Below are 16,243 nucleotides of genomic sequence, written 5' to 3'. Positions count from 1 at the left end.
GATACATCAGTAAGACATGTGTCGTATATAGCGATGTGATACATCAGTAAGACATGTGTCGTATATAGCGATGTGATACATCAGTAAGACATGTGTCGTATATAGCGATGTGATACATCAGTAAGACATGTGTCGTATTTAGCGATGTGATACATCAGTAAGTAAGATTCATTGCATTGTATACAACAATGTCAAATTTTCGTAAGTTTTTGACAATTTTCTTTTTTCTTACATTGGTATCATCTGGTGTCTAATCCCTTTACTAAATTGACAAGATCTTTATTTCTTTCTCAGCAGTGTAACTCATCCCAACTAATTATTGCATTGATTCAGAATTTAAACATCTATTTTTCTACTATCTGATATTATCATGTATTGGCAGAATTTTAATATCTTAATATACTCATAATGGAGTTCAGAGATAAGCCTTAATTGATTTTTCAGCCAAAAGGCCTTTTTAAAATTACTTACAAAGAAGTTTTGTTGCATTTTTAGACGCCTTATCATTTCTTTTTTAGAATTTCAAAAAGGCCTTAATTAACTTGAAGCATCAAAAGAGTAATTACTAATGGATTTATACAGATATATTTACTGAGGATATTGAGTTGTTATATTTTTCTGTTTTAAAATTTAGTGTAAGATAATGGAGCGATTTTTTTTTCAATTATTCATAAAAAAAATGTGTTGATATATAATAAGACAGTTAAAACTGGTAATACAAGGGAAATGTGTCAAAGATATGATTTATACTTGATAATTATACAAGCCTATATGCCTAGGATATTAATTATTTAAATTTTACCAATAATAAATAATGGGTTGTTTGATGATTTTTTACACCAAAATCTTAGAGTCACATTTATTTGGGAATAATGTGTGATGTTTGTTTTCAGTTTTCTTAGTGTATAGTACGGTTTAATGTAACCATATTTTTAAGGTATGATGTAACCTCATACATGGTATAAAGTAACCTTATATTTAGGTATGATTTAACCTAACACTTGCTTATTTCAGGTCCATAGTATCCAAGCCCAGGGAGTTTGCTCACCTTATAAAGAATAAGTTTGGAAGTGCAGACAACATAAGTGCCATGAGTAAGTCTTTTCGTAATTCTTGAATAATTACAAAACATGAAATCATTACAAGGGCTTAATTTGTTTTTCGAAAAAAATAGTCTAGTTTTTTTCATTGCCTTGGTGTGGTGGTTTAAAGGGACATAATCTCAGAAGAAATGTTTGCATTTTTTTAAATTGTTGAAATTAAGTTATTAGGTCACACCAAATTGATAACTTGTTCATCGGATTTTTTCCAAAAAATAATGGGGCGAGCGAGCGAAATAATAATAAAAATATTTGTTTTGCATTTAGCAAAAAAGAGGAGTGAGCGAAGAGCGAACAAACATATATAGTCATTTTACTCACTTTTTCTCACATTTTATTCACTTATTAACTAAACAATGATATTGTAAACAGTACAAGGATAACATCCAGTGAAATAATGATAACACTACAAGATAATTCTATACAAATATTAGTTTTGAGATCAAACACATGTATTTCTTTAAACTATTTAATAAATGAGAGAACTCAAAACCACAGTTTTTCAGTTTTTTAAACATTTTTGAAAAGTTTTTTTTTTCAAAATACCCTATGCATGGTTAAGTTAAAGCCTGGACACAAGTGCCAATGGTCACAGCCACCTGCCTGCCCAATGACATACCCAAATCTTATAACATAGGTTTTCCACTTTCCTTTGACTTTGACTTGAAAAATAACTCACAAAATGAATATAGCCATTTGCAATCAAATTTTATACTACAGCTATCAATCTTGCAATGACTACACGATTGGCCTTGGTAGCCATCTAAGTTCCGGTAGAGAATTTACAAAAAAACTACAGCATATTGTAAACCATTTCGGCACCAAATATATGCCACAGCGAGTGCCTGAGATTTATTTTAGGCTTTCTCAGAATTTAATGCCTACCTTTTTTAAACTTGCATTTTCTTTAATTTTTTAGATATTTTGTTCAAATTTAGACAAGTAATAGAAAACAAACATATATACAAAAGACATTTTTATTTCTTTTGTAATGCAAATACTGATTGGGCCAACTTTCATATATAGCAAAAAAATATTTCAAGAAAAACAAAAACCAATCAGCATAAATATTTAACATTTAAATGATTTCCATATATATTTTAAATATACACGTGAACATCCAAAAAAAATTATTCACAACACAAAGTGTGATTATTACTTTTTTCCAATCACAAAGTCTGACACAATTTCTTTCTTTTTGACAAATATTTACACAATTTGGCTTGTTTGATGATTTTGTGTTAATGGTAAAACTCATGGGATGGCATGAAGCACATAGGAATGTCAGTCAGGTTAATTTTTAGCGTCATCCTACTGTCCACGAACATTGGCTCATCGGCGACCAATGCCTCCACCATGAGCACGCCCTCGTTGCCTCATGGGGACAGGAATTTCATGATCCACTGCGTCGGAGAATTCTGAAATTTTAATAAGCAATATTATAAATAAATCTTCATTCTAGTATAATGTCGTATGCATGACTGAAACAGTTTGATGATAACACAAGAAAAAAATTGAAGATGCAGGAATACCAGTGGTGCTCATTTCTGAGCCAAACCTTATTTTTCTATTATTGTACATGCATTGCATATAAATTAAATAAACACTACAATTTGATCTGTAGCATAATAAAAACAAACATGCATAAATCATTAAATGTTTATTTTTGAAGGAAAAAATAATACAAAAAATACATCATATTTGCTATATTAACAGCAAAACAACAAAGAAGTTTAAAATACACACCTGAAGTTTCTACCTGGACAGGTGTAGTAGGTATAGATGACCGATTGGACACTGTCTTTTCACTGTAACGGTCATCCGAATTCCCATCAGACATGTCCGAATCAAATTCAAACTTTGGATAATCACTGTCATTCACGATATAATTCAGCACTTCTTGCCCAGTATATATACGTTTACTTTTAGCGGGAGCCAAATTAAAACAAACTTATTCGTCCAAAATTTAATCAAACTTTAAATGGTGGTAGAATTGTCATTTGTTCACGTATTTTTCAAGAATCAGGAAGTGAAATTGTTTTCATGTAGCCGGTGTTTAGTCTCGATCATCTAGACGCTTGCATCTGGGTCTATATCGTTCATTGCGATCAGTGTTGACGTCATTGATTCTGATTAGAGCGGCTGAATGATTGAGACTAGCCGGTGTTTTGGTAATTGTTACGATCGAAAAAATGCGGTTATGTATAAGGGGAAAGGCTACATTCCACTAAACAAATTATGCCTCATTTTTTTTAGATGGTGCGGGCGCAAGTGTTAAAAAAATAAAAAAAAATTTTTTGCTTTTCTGAAGAAATAGGTGCGGGAAATCTGATGAACACGTTATTAATTTGGTGAGGCTTTAGGCTAACTTTCATGAACAAAGACCAAACAGCAACTGCCTTCGTTGTGAACTTGTAAATGTGAAAAAATATGTGTTAAAACATTATAAAATACACCAAATACATCTGAAACAGTTGTCCCAAATCTTGTTAGAAACTCTGCTAATCACATGTAAATACATTAATCCACCAGACACAGTAATGATTTAAAAGTTAATAACGATGACGTTAACAAACTTGTTAACTTTAACAAAGTTCTGAGCATTAAATTAGCCCAATGTTTCTTTGTTTCAAGTAACGAAGTATCAGTATGTTTATGAAATTTGAAACTATTAACAGTTCATAGTGTACAGAGAGCAGTAACATTTTCATCAGGTATTTCAAAAGTTATGAAACAAAAGATCTGTTGAGTTTTTAGTAATTAATTACAGTTCATGTTTTTATTTATTTCTCTCATTGAACTTCGATTTGTTTTTGAAGATTTTGTGTTGTGATAAAACATAAAAAATACATCAAACCTTTGAGGCAATTTTTTGCTTTGAATGAAGACTTTAAACAAAGATAAATTTACTATTTTTTCACCATTTCATCTGAAAAAAACACACAGTATATGCAGCTTTCAGTGCCCTGCATTTTTTTTTTTTTATCAGAGTTTGATTGAGAGTTTAGTTTCTTAAACACCTCAACAAACCCTTTCACAAAACTGCCATCTTATGAAGCACTTGCAAAACATTATTTTGAAAACAGGTTTGTCGAAGTGTTTGAGGGAACTTAACACCTACTTTAACTCCCTTAATAAAACGAAGGCTTGGTTTTTAAGCAGCGATGACTGCCCTTTAAAATGGTGAAGAAAAAGAAAAGTTGTCTTTGCATTAAGTCTCTAATTTGAAACAAAATGTTGCCTTCTGATTTAGCATTTATGATGTAATTTATCATGTGGTATACGCACACTGTTGGTGGTCAATGATAAAGGGAACATCATGATTGTCTGAGAATTCATCTGTGAGGTTGTATATAATTTTCAGTTTCTTGTGTAAAATACCCAAGCAACGAAAAGTGCTACAATCTAATTGGTCAACTGACTAACATGCGAGTAATTTTATTGATGCCTTTTAATGCATTTAAATTTGACTGACAAACATCTTTTATTTCCCGTAGTAATGCTGGAGTAGATTTTCAATAAACGGCTGCGAGTGAGTAACAAAAATGCTTTATGTAATTTTATGCTATAAACACCATTGAGCTTAATTATGTGGACAAAGCTATTACAGAAGTGTTGTTTATACTTATAATGTAGTCCTAAGGTATAAATAAAATGTGATCTAATTGCTCACTAGATATTAAATTGTGCATCCTTTTTTTCAGAAGTAAACGATGATGGCCAGCCAGACGATGGGGAAAAATCTCACACCGGTGGCACACTTCCTGCAAGGTGGGTACTGTAGGGCATGGGTTTCTGACAGCAACTGTATGGTGTGGGTTTATGATGGCAACTGTAGGGCGTGCGTTTATGATGGCAACTGTAAGATGTGTATTGTTTGCAGGAACTGTAGGGCATTGCTTCATAATGCCAACTGTAGGGTGTGGTTTTATGATGGCAACTGTAGGGCATGAGTTTATGATAGCAATGGTAAGGTGTGGGTTTTTGATGGCAACTGTAAGGTGTGGGCTTCTGCTGGCAAGTGTTTGGCATGGGTTAATAATGGCAAGTGTAGAGTGTGTTAAGAAACAGCTGTCGGATGAGGGATTGTGAAAGGTAAAGAAGGGTGTGTGACTTAAAGAAGTTGTATGTTGTTGATTTATGACAGGGGCTATCGAATGAGGGTTATTGACAAAAAACTATTGGGCATGGTTTTCTGATTCAAATAGACATGGCTGCAGTTGATCATTTACTATTGTAACAATTAAATGACAGAAAAACACAGTCTGACTATTGTCTTGTTCATCTGGTGAGCAACGCCTCGGAGGCACTTTTAGTTATATGAAGGTGATCGAATATCAACTGTGGTCCACCTGTTGTCATTTGCTTCTGGTACTTTTGTCACAGTTATGAGCCAGTTTCATTTGCTTCTCGTATTTTTGTCTAAAATTATATGCCATAATGGCGTTCGTATGTGGTACATTTGTCCCAAGTTGTGAGCTATTGGATTTAGCTTGTGGTAATTTTCAGCCAGTGGCATTAGCTCGTGGTATTTTTATCAAAGGTTTTAAAAAAAGTGACTAACAATCCATCATTAATAACGTTATAAAAACATGATTGATCTGTGTGTATCTCTACTCTACTATGCTTCTTCTTCAGACTGAGGCCTTTATACCTAAGGTATTTACGCAGACCAAATAACATAACACAACTGCTATAAGGCCACAATGAAAAAAATAGTTTATTTGGCATTTCCAATCCCACATTTTGTTTGGTGGGTAGGTGGGTAGTTTTGTTTTGTTTATATTTACTTTCTACCCCTTTAATTCTGTAATAAAAAATTGGGAAAAATATTTGACCAGTATAAAGAGGCTGTTATACTTTCAGGTCCTGGGTTTTGTCAGTCTGTTGGGTGATGCCAAACGAACGATTTTTTAATCATGGCCTAACCACCATTTTAACCCTCATACATGCATAGATTATGTATTGGTGCTGATCTACCTTTGGGCTTTGATTTGTGGATGTCATATGTTATTAGTTTAATATTTTCTGGATGGGTGGATTATACTATTTTAAGTCTCCTGTTGTTAGCATGTTTTATGCCTTCTTTTTGGGCCATATGTTAATTTTTTGTTTGGGCATATTTTGGTTCTTGTATGAGCATGATTTATGTGTGGGGCATATTTTATGTGTAGGGCATATTTTATGTGTAGGGCATATTTTGTGTCTTCTGTATGGACATAATTTATGTGTATGGCATGTTTTGTGTCTTCTGGCTGGGCATAATTTATGTGTGGGGCATATTTTATGTCTTCTGTATGGGCATAATTTATGTGTGGGGCATATTTTGTGTCTTCTGTATGGGCATAATTTATGTGTGGGGCATATTTTATGTCTTCTGTCTGGGCATAATTTATGTGTGGGGCATATTTTATGTCATTATGGGACATATGTAAGGTGTCTGTGAATGTCATTGTGACCTTGACTTCAAAAGTCACAGGCACTTTGTTTCCCTTAAATATATTTTGAGCGACTTAATGTAAAGCCATCAAACTTGGTATTCCCATTGAGCATAGTCAATTGATGACCTCTATTGATTTAAGGGTCAAGGTGACCTTTACTAGATCAATTATGGGCCCTCCCACCAAGTGACATGTCTGTTTTGCGGCTTATAACCTATTATCTATTAATAGCGTTAATTAATGCCCCCCCCCCCCCCCCCCCCCCCCAATAATTTATAATGAAATTGTGCTTCAGCCACTGTTGCTTTAAACATATGAATATGAAAATAAAGTTCACTTAACCAAGCTCCAGGGTAGATCAATATGTACATTTTTATAATGTAACAAAGTGTACCTTTGAAAATTTGATATGATGTATGTACATCTAAAAAGTATGTAAACGTTTTTGTCATGTCAGGAAGTGATTAATTTGTGATATTTCCATGATTTGTTTTTAATTTGTCTGTTTTTCACAGATAAAAAAGTCCATGTATTCTCATTGCCTTGGCCTCATTGTTATTGGCATCGCTGTTGTGCAAAATCTTAACCTTGGCCTTAACTCAATAAAACTTAAAAGAAATTCATATGAAACTTTGTACACATGTTGCCAGAGATAATACATACATGTATAGCAAGACACCTATCTCTGCTTTTATTACTTATTGAGTTATGGCCCTTGTTCAACTGAAAAAAATAACAGATGACCATAGTAGTTTGCTCCACAGCACTTTTAGGCCAAAAAACTTCCAAAAAAACGTGTTTCCGGTAATATGGTGAAAAAAAATAAGGGTCAGTCGGTCGGGATTTTTTTTTTTTTTTTTTTTTTTTTTACAGTTTCGATTTCACACAATATTCTGTTGCATCGGATCAAATATGTTATATCTAAGCGTTTCATAATTCACAAAAAGTCAGAAAAAACAGCTTTGTTTAATGTCTGAAATCATTTTCTTACCTTCGACGACCGATTTTCCCGCCTTTTTTGCCCATGAAATCTGGTGTTTTTTTAATACAATACTCGTTTATAAGACGCGATCGGTTTTTAGAACAAATCCAGCACTTCAATTTCTACCAATCTGTGATAATGTTCTAGCAAAACAGTCAATTATCAACTAAATTTGTTAATTTGCTTGAAGAAAATCACCGATTTTCACGTCAACTGTTAGCTCTCTAATGTGGAGGTAGGTTAATAATAGAACAAGTAAACACGGAAATGGATTTATTTAACGTATCTTATTTTCGTACAATCAAAGTTTAATTCATATTTGTAGTGAATTCAAACATTTAGGTCATTGTTTTAAGATTCTCAGACGACGATTATTTATTATTATTTTTTTCGATCGTATGGTATTTTCTAACCAGCCTAGACGAAATCCAGGTAACAAAATGGGATCATACGGTATCCGATTGACCGATTTAATACAAACCATAGCCGAGCGCCTATGATCTATACACCGCTCGTGCTCTGTCGTCACAAATTGTACCTTTTGATCTGCAGCCGACACATTCCAATAAATGTGTTGTTAACTTTCGCAGGTGTTTGTTTGGATTGCAGTTGATGGGACTTAAAATAGGCGAAATAAAGAACCATTGATAATTGCGGATAAATTAATGTAACGATTAATGAAATGTGTATTGGAATCTCCCAGTTAGCCTGCATGAATTCGCAAAGCCTAATCGTAAGAAGCCTGCATGATATATGCTAAGCCTTATCCTTAAAAAAAGTAAGTTTTATTTTGGACATGGATAAATAACACCGCGAACTATATCCTAAATAGTTTCATTATAAAGAAAGCAAAATGTGTCTCCTATGCTCAACCACGTGTTTTGACCATAAACATGAGTTTGCCAATTCGAAGATATCGGACAGGGTTCGCCGAACTCCGCCATTTTGTTTTCTTGTTGACAAAGCGTCTCGGTTATCCATAATCGGGAATGAAAGTTTATTCTCCGGGGACATAGACAGACAATCAACAAAAATAATGACGATATATATTTATTTATTTTTTTACTTTTTATGTCTAAAAAAAGATTAGGGTCGGCGTGGAAAAAATAGGGTCGATCAGGTTACCGGAAACACAGGTTTTTTTTGGGGGGGGGGGGCCTTATTAAATCTGTGATTTAGAATTATTCAACAGTCTTTAATGTTTAAAATAAATTATATTTTATCAATTATTTTATTATATATATGAGGCCACAACTAAAAATAAATTTGTTTGACCTCACCTGACTAACAGTTTGAGGGTGGGAAGGGGGTTTAATTGGTGGTTGTTGTTTTTTAAACCTACTACCTATATATAACATAAAGAAAAATGAAAAGAAAAAATGGGAGAGGCTAAAAAACTTTGGGTTACGGGTATGTTTGTGAGACATCCAGGTACGAAAAAAACAAATTATTAATTAATTGTGGTCTTGTGATAGTTTATTACATATTCAGGGATGTGATTTGTCCGCAGATTCGCGGAATTCCACGGATCTAATGGCCCCAGGGACCCCGCCCCCCCCCAAAAAAAAAAATTAAAAAAATAATATATATTTTTTTAGCTGATTTAAAAAGTTTATAGAGTGCTTTTGGTTGTGAGTGTTGATGTTCCAGTTTGCTTCAAATTTGAAGTCGGAAGAACCTTCAAAAGAGCTTCTAAAAAGCCAGTTTTTCTTATACGGCAGTGTGCTTTTAACACCAAAAGTACCCCCAAGAACCCATGGCAGAAATGGTTTCAGCCCTCCAGCTGCCTGGTCAATCACATCCCTGATATTAGTTATCAATTTTATCTGGGAGAAGATATAAGATGATGTTTTTTGGCTAATTGTTTAATTATGGAAATACAATGCTTTTTGTTAGGTTTGACAATGTAAGATTCTATGATTATATTTTTCTACTAGCATTTTTTTTTATTGATTTACAATTTCTATTGTTTTTTTGCTAATTAATTGTTTTGGAAGTCTAATAATTACTTACTCATTTCATACCCTGCATGAATTATGTAACAGGGTATTTCAGTCATTGTTATAAGCTTTAATGACCAAAACATCATATTTTAACAACAGTTTGGCTTTTGCCTATTATTTAATTCAGCATGTATTTTTTTCTTTCCTTTGTTTGCCACTTAGTTTGTCTGTATTTCAGTACAAAAAGTCGAGTTTTTGTGATAGCTTTGATGTTGTCAGCCTCTGGGTTTCTTAAGTTCAGCATTAATCTGAAACCAGGATTATATAATACAGTGGTTACATGTTGTTGTTTTTGTGTGAACGTTTGCATAAAAACAGTAGGGAATGATTTGAAATGAATGTAAGTGCCCTGCGTTGGGCATGACTTTCTCCTATGCAAATAGATTCCTGCCTATTTTTGCATGATTTACAAAATATCAGTTTTTAGACCTCCTGCAGAGTGCAAAAGATTTAATCTTTGTCTTAACTAAAAATGCTGTGTTTCCAGATGCAAAAGGCCCATAACTCTGGCTTTAATTATTGTTGAGTTATGTCCCATTTTTGACTGAAAACATCAACAGGCCCAACTTTCACTACTCAGTGCTCTTGTTATAGCATGACATTACATGACATCATTTAAAGAAATGTTTTCATTGATTGAATTCATCTCAAAAAGTGTTATTCAGTTCTGCTTGTACTAAGAATAATTTGTTTACCTTTTCATTGAAAGAAAATAATATTTATTTTAAATATTTTTTCTTGTATATAGATTTACCATTTGACATGTTTTCCATTATGTTATATGTAGTGGTTATATTGGCTTTATTTAACAAATAAGTCAGATTTCTTGTCTAGTAAAGCAAAAAAAAAACATATTGCAGCCAGCTTATCATTGAACGTATGGCAAATTTGTTGGGATCAAGACATTTGGCCAAACAGTACTACGTTGATATGTCAAAAATGAAGTTTTTAATTTGAAAATTCAAATAAACCTAGTTTAATATTTCCAACATATTTGTTTCAAAAGAAATCAACTAAGAACAAAATATTTGAAAGAAAAAATCAATTGTAACAATAGATCCATGGATAAGCCCATTTAGCTTTCTTAGAGAGGGTGTGAATGTTGCCATATTAGCCATTGCCAAACCAGTTAAAAATCCACTCCAGTAGATCAGTTAATGCAAAACATAAATTTAGCATTTAATTTGTCAGGAATCAGCTGAATGTTTTTTTTTTCTTTTGCATCATCACCCTTTTTTCTCTCTTCTCTTTTTCACAATTGGAGCAAAAGTGTTGTAAGGGAGGTAAAAAATGTATTAATGTGTAGACCATCATCAGTGTGATTATAAAGTGATTTTCCAAATTTTCACAATGTCCATGGATGGAAATTTTAGAAATTATCATATAGAATAAGTGAAGAAAGGGGAATTAAAAATGGTCCAAGGGAAGTAATAGGAAATACAAAACTGTATAAGGGAGATAAAAGGAAAAAAACTGTCTAAGGGAGGCAATAGGAAAATAAAATTGTTTAAGGGAGGTAATAGGAAAAATAAAAATGTCTAATGGAGGTAATAGGAAAAATAAAATTGTCTAAGGGAGGTAATAGGAAAAACAAAATTGTTTAAGAGAGGTAATGATGAATTATACCATTGTCTAAGGGAGGTTATATGAATTGTACCATTGTCTAAGGGAGGTAAAACAGATTGCAAAAATGACTGTGGGAGGTAATTGGAATTACAATATTGTCTAAAGGAGGCAACAGAAGTAATAACTGTCTGTAGGGAGTATAAAGAGTTGTTTCATTGTCCAAGGGAGATAATAGGAACGTGTGACCAGGGAAGGTAATTTGAGTAATTGCATTGTCCAAGGTTTATCAGGTTGTCCTTAGTAATTAAAATTTTAGCATTGTAACAATAAGGGAATGTTACCTGTTCACAGAGAAACAACTCTCGCTCCTGCTGTGAAGTCAGAGGAGCAGGCAGCAAGGTAGGTTACTCAGTTATAGTGGCAATACTAGTGTGCTTTACAGTTTGCATGACCTCCCTTTAAAGTGGAGCAAAAGTGTTGCTGTTATAGGTGTTTAGCTTATGATGCTTTTAGGGTCAAACCGAAGAATTATATTTCCATATCTTATCAAAGATGCTATGGCAAACATGATTAGGTTTTGTAATTAAAATGCAAATCAAAATCAGAATGAATGTTTATAATTGATGGTAGCCATGCTCTTAGCTTAGCAGTTTTAAAATAAAATTAAGAAATTGTAAAATAAATTTAAGAAATTGTAATTGTTTGTTGTCTTGAAACAAAGCAAATTATTAATAAGTATTTTAGCATATATTTTTTTAATTTGTCTTTAAATCATAGATCCTTGATAAGATAGCTCGATTATATTTCTATGTGTTTTTATTTGGCACACACGGTAGACGTCACTCTGTAACAGTGTAGATTTGCATATGCTATATTGGGGTGAATGTACTAATTTGCTTTCTTTTGGTGTTGTAGATTTTTGCTTTAATTTTGAAGTACTTTTATTGTGAATTGACCAAATTCTTGTGGCCTTGGTCAACAGTCATGGAAATTAGACTTTTTCATGAACATGCCTGAAACCTGTTGTCAAGCTAGTGAAGTGGTTAGTCCACTCGCTTCTCACCTAGGCAACCAGGGTCCTATTCCCGGCCTGGGTGCATGCGAGTTTGGTTTGTGGTCACCAAGCCGTATTATAAAAGTTGGGATCCCTCTGGTTACTCCAGTTTCCCCCACAACACAAGACTTCACACTTGCTAAACATCCTGCCAACAGGAGTGATTAATATAATTTTGTAAAAAGTTTTTTCATAGTCCTAGTTTAGGAAATAAGTCTAAACTATATCTTATACTAGTGCTTGTCATTAATTTTTCATCAACAAACCTTCCTATATAAAATTGTTACTTTGAGCAAGCCCAGAAATCTTTTATCCCCTGAAACGCTGGCAGGCCTGTGCTATTTTCGACCATAAGTTTTAGTATTTAAGACGTCACTAAAAAATCCTTTGAAAACATGTTTATTATTTAATTGCATGTGTTAAATTTGTAATTAGATATTACTCACAAATATTAAGGCCTCACAAATTGACCTGACATACAGTATATTATTTAAGATGAATTTATTTTTAGATTGACTGTTCCATATATTAGGTGATTGTTTGTTTTCTGTTTATCTATACATTATATCAGTTTCTTCCTTATCTAATATATATATATATCATGTCTGCTTAAAAATGAATGAAAAATTGCAATTTTTTCCGACATGTTTGTTATATGTATTCATTCTTATTGCTGCGTCTTTTTTATATAAAAAAATGAGCAGAGACTGGGGGTACAAGTATACAAGAAGTTTCTGTTGTTTTTCATATTTGACAGTTGACTTAATATTAAAGCAAAATGATTTGTTAAATTTTGTAGCATCACTTCCTTATAATACTAAAAATATTTGCCATGAAATTCGATAGAATTACTGTCAACAACATTGAAAGGGCATAGTCTGTTTTGTGGAGTTTATTTATTAATAAAATAAAAAAGACAAAAAAAAAGACAAAAACAATAAACAAATCTATACAAATGAGGACTGCTTATCAGGAAGTTGGCTATTGACTTGGAGGTCTTATCTGGCCACTTCCCTATGTGCTGAAGGGTTAATTAGGCCCCTTGAATGCTTCTTTAAAGGGCCGATACAAATAAGGACTGCTTATCAGGAAGCTGGCTATTGACTGGGAGGTCTTATCTGACCACTTGCCTAGTGCTTAAGGGTTAATTAAGGCCTCTTAAACTTCTCATTTTCCATCTACCTACTTTTATAAAGTGCCGAAAATGATAACTTTGTTTAAAGCAGCTTCCAACAACCTACAATAGTTTTCGAAACAATGCACATTGAAACATTGAAAACTTTAGTTTCAATGTTGACATTTTTTAAATTGTATTTTTATGTTCCATAAAACCGGCAAATTATTTATTTTTATTTCTCAGTTTCTAATATTCTTTAAAATCCCAACTTTTCACCTTGATATCTTTTATGTTTGACGACATGTAAAAATGCTGACTTTGAATGCCACTTGAATCAAGCTTACAATCCTATCTCAGTATTTTATGAAATGCTGCTTTAATATTATTAATGGTTGCTGTTCTTATTGCTGTTGTTGTTGCTGGTTTTTTTCTACCTTACATCTACTTGTATATACATGAATGTTGTTCTTGTTTTTGTTTTTATTTATCATACAGCATGGCTTTTTTTCTGTCAAGTTGATTTCCAGAGAATGATTAATTTTATTGATTCAAATTGTTTTGCAATTATTGTTGTAACACAGGAAATAATTAAGACATGCATTTCTTATTAGTTTTTGTACTGTATTGTAACATTTATACATGCAACAAATCAAAACCAATTATTGAACTGTTTAACATGTTCTGTTTACTCGTTACCAACCAGTACATAAGCTCCATTTTTCTCACTTCAGTTTCAAGTACACATCAGACGAAGACAACTCCAGTATAACATCAGGCTCAGGGCTTGGAGCCCATAGCAGCCCACAGTCAAACTCCGCCAATGTCTCACAACATATTGTCCTGTCTCAGGTAATGGGCACAGCTTTTCCAGAGTAGTTTTTAAGGGGCATAAAACCTCCTGGGACATAACTCTTCATGTGAAGGTTCTAAGGGGCACAATTGTGTATGTGTAGTATTAAAGGGAGACAACTTTTCCTGTGTTTTTTGTATATGGGCACAACTGAAGTATTATACCAGGGTCAAGGCTTGGAGCCCATAATAGTTTACAGTCCAACATTAGTAAGTAAGGGAACAAATCTTCATGTTGAGTTTTTATGGGTCACAACACTTCATACATACAGTTTCTAAGGTACACAACTGTTCATGTACAGTTACCAAGGGACACAACTGTCCATGTACAACTTCCAAGGGGCACAACCCTTCATGTATGGCTTCCATGGGTCACAACTTTTCATGTACAGCTTTCAAGGGGCAAAACACTATGTTTAGCTTCCAAAGGACACAACAGTTCATGTACAACCTCTAAGGGACACAACTGTTCATGTACAGCTTCCAAGGGACAATACTGTTCATGTACAGCTTCTAAGGGACACAACTGTTCATGTACAGCATCCAAGGGACAAAACTGTTTATACACAGCTTCCAAGGGACAAATCACTTTATATATAGCTTTCAGGGGACACAACTCTTTTCATGTATAGCTTCCTAGCATTAAATTAAGTTGTATAACCTCCCTTTAATATATCATTCCATTATAGTAGCGTCATTATGGTGTTATTAGCTCGACTATTCGAAGAATAAGTGGGCTATACTACTCGCCCCAGCGTCGGCGTCGGCGTCCGGTTAAAGTTTAAGGGCAAGTTGGGATTTTCACTTATAAGTCCAATACCCTACATTTAATTGACTTAATACTTCACACAGTTGTTCAGGGCCATCACATGATGAGGTTAGATAACTCATATTATTCTTTACACAGATTATGGCCCCTGATTGACTATGGAACTTAGGTTAAAGTTTTAGGGCAAGTTGGAATATTTATTAATAACTTCTATATCCTTTGTTTAATTGACTTAATACTTCACACAGTTGTTCAGGACCATTACACAATGAGGTTACATAACTCCATATTATTCTTAATACAAGTTATGGCCCCTGATTGACTTAGGTTAAAGTTTAAGGGCAGGTTAAAGTTTTAGGGCAAGTTGGGATTTTCACTTAAAACTCCAATACCATTCATTCAATTGACTTAATACTTCACACAGATGTTCAGAGCCATCACATAATGAGGTTAGATAACTCCATATTATCTTTTATACAAATTATGGCCCCTGATTGACTATGGAACTTAGGTCAAAGTTTGAGGGCAGGTTGGGATATTGTTTAATAACTTCTATACCCTTCATTCAATTGACTTAATACTTCACACAATTGTTCAGGACCATCACCCAATGAGGTTACATAACTCCATATCCTTAATTCAAGTTACGGCCCCTGATTGACTTAGGTTAAAGTTTTAGGCAAGTAAAAGTTAAGGGCAAGTTGGGATTTTAATAAAAAAACTTCTATACCGTTCATTAAATGCACTTAATAAAATTCAAAATTATTTACGACCATCTTACAACAAGAAACATAACTCCGTTTAAGCCTAAATACAAATTATGGCCCTTGAATTTTTTTATTTTTTTTTTAATTTCCTTTGAAAGGCATATTTTTATATTCTTAACCACATTTTCATAACGGGAAATCAAGTTATTTGAATGACTTGCGTCATTTTTTGGGCGGGCTGGTTGGTGGGCAGCATCAAAGTCACCTTATGTATCGAATGATTTTAGTTAGGTTTGACATAAAGAGACCAAACTTGGTATTATTACATTGTTATTGTATTCTAAGTCAAAGCGGCGTAGTCGAGCGCGCTGTCTTCAGGGTTCGAATTTAGACTCGCATACTCGCAAAATGCGAGCAACATTTACAAATTGCGAGTGACTTTTATTCAAGCTCGCAAAATTCTGTGAGTGGCTTTTTCTAGACCACAAAATGTTAAAAGGAAAGTAGAATAAACATGAACTTAACTCCGCTACGTAGTCGAGTGTAAACAGCCGATAAGTGGCATGTTTACACTACCAGTATAAAGAAGACAGTACGGAGTCACGCACTAGTAAGTTTCCAAAAATAGAACAAATACGGAAAAGGCTGAGTTTTA

The 16,243-nt window shown here is 33.5% G+C and overlaps 1 protein-coding gene across 13 annotated transcripts in view; it reads left to right on the top strand.

Annotated features, from left to right (window-relative positions):
* Window positions 1–16,243, top strand: part of LOC128206733 (transmembrane and coiled-coil domains protein 2-like) — an 89,126-nt gene that overhangs the window by 61,850 nt on the left and 11,033 nt on the right. For 6 of the 13 annotated variants that reach the window (XM_052909391.1, XM_052909390.1, XM_052909386.1 and 3 more), the window contains 6 exons: window positions 1,015–1,094; window positions 4,805–4,871; window positions 5,739–5,759; window positions 11,444–11,491; window positions 12,658–12,678; window positions 13,995–14,112. In XM_052909391.1, the coding sequence (XP_052765351.1) occupies window positions 1,015–1,094; window positions 4,805–4,871; window positions 5,739–5,759; window positions 11,444–11,491; window positions 12,658–12,678; window positions 13,995–14,112 (355 nt within the window). The remainder of the gene's footprint in view (window positions 1–1,014; window positions 1,095–4,804; window positions 4,872–5,738; window positions 5,760–11,443; window positions 11,492–12,657; window positions 12,679–13,994; window positions 14,113–16,243) is intronic. The other 7 variants (XM_052909387.1, XM_052909396.1, XM_052909394.1 and 4 more) reach the window with 5 other exon arrangements.

The sequence above is a fragment of the Mya arenaria genome, chromosome 10, assembly GCF_026914265.1.
Source record: "Mya arenaria isolate MELC-2E11 chromosome 10, ASM2691426v1".
Lineage (NCBI taxonomy): Eukaryota > Metazoa > Mollusca > Bivalvia > Myida > Myidae > Mya > Mya arenaria.
Note: the sequence above shows the minus strand (reverse complement) of the source record. Positions and strands in the feature narration are given on the sequence as shown.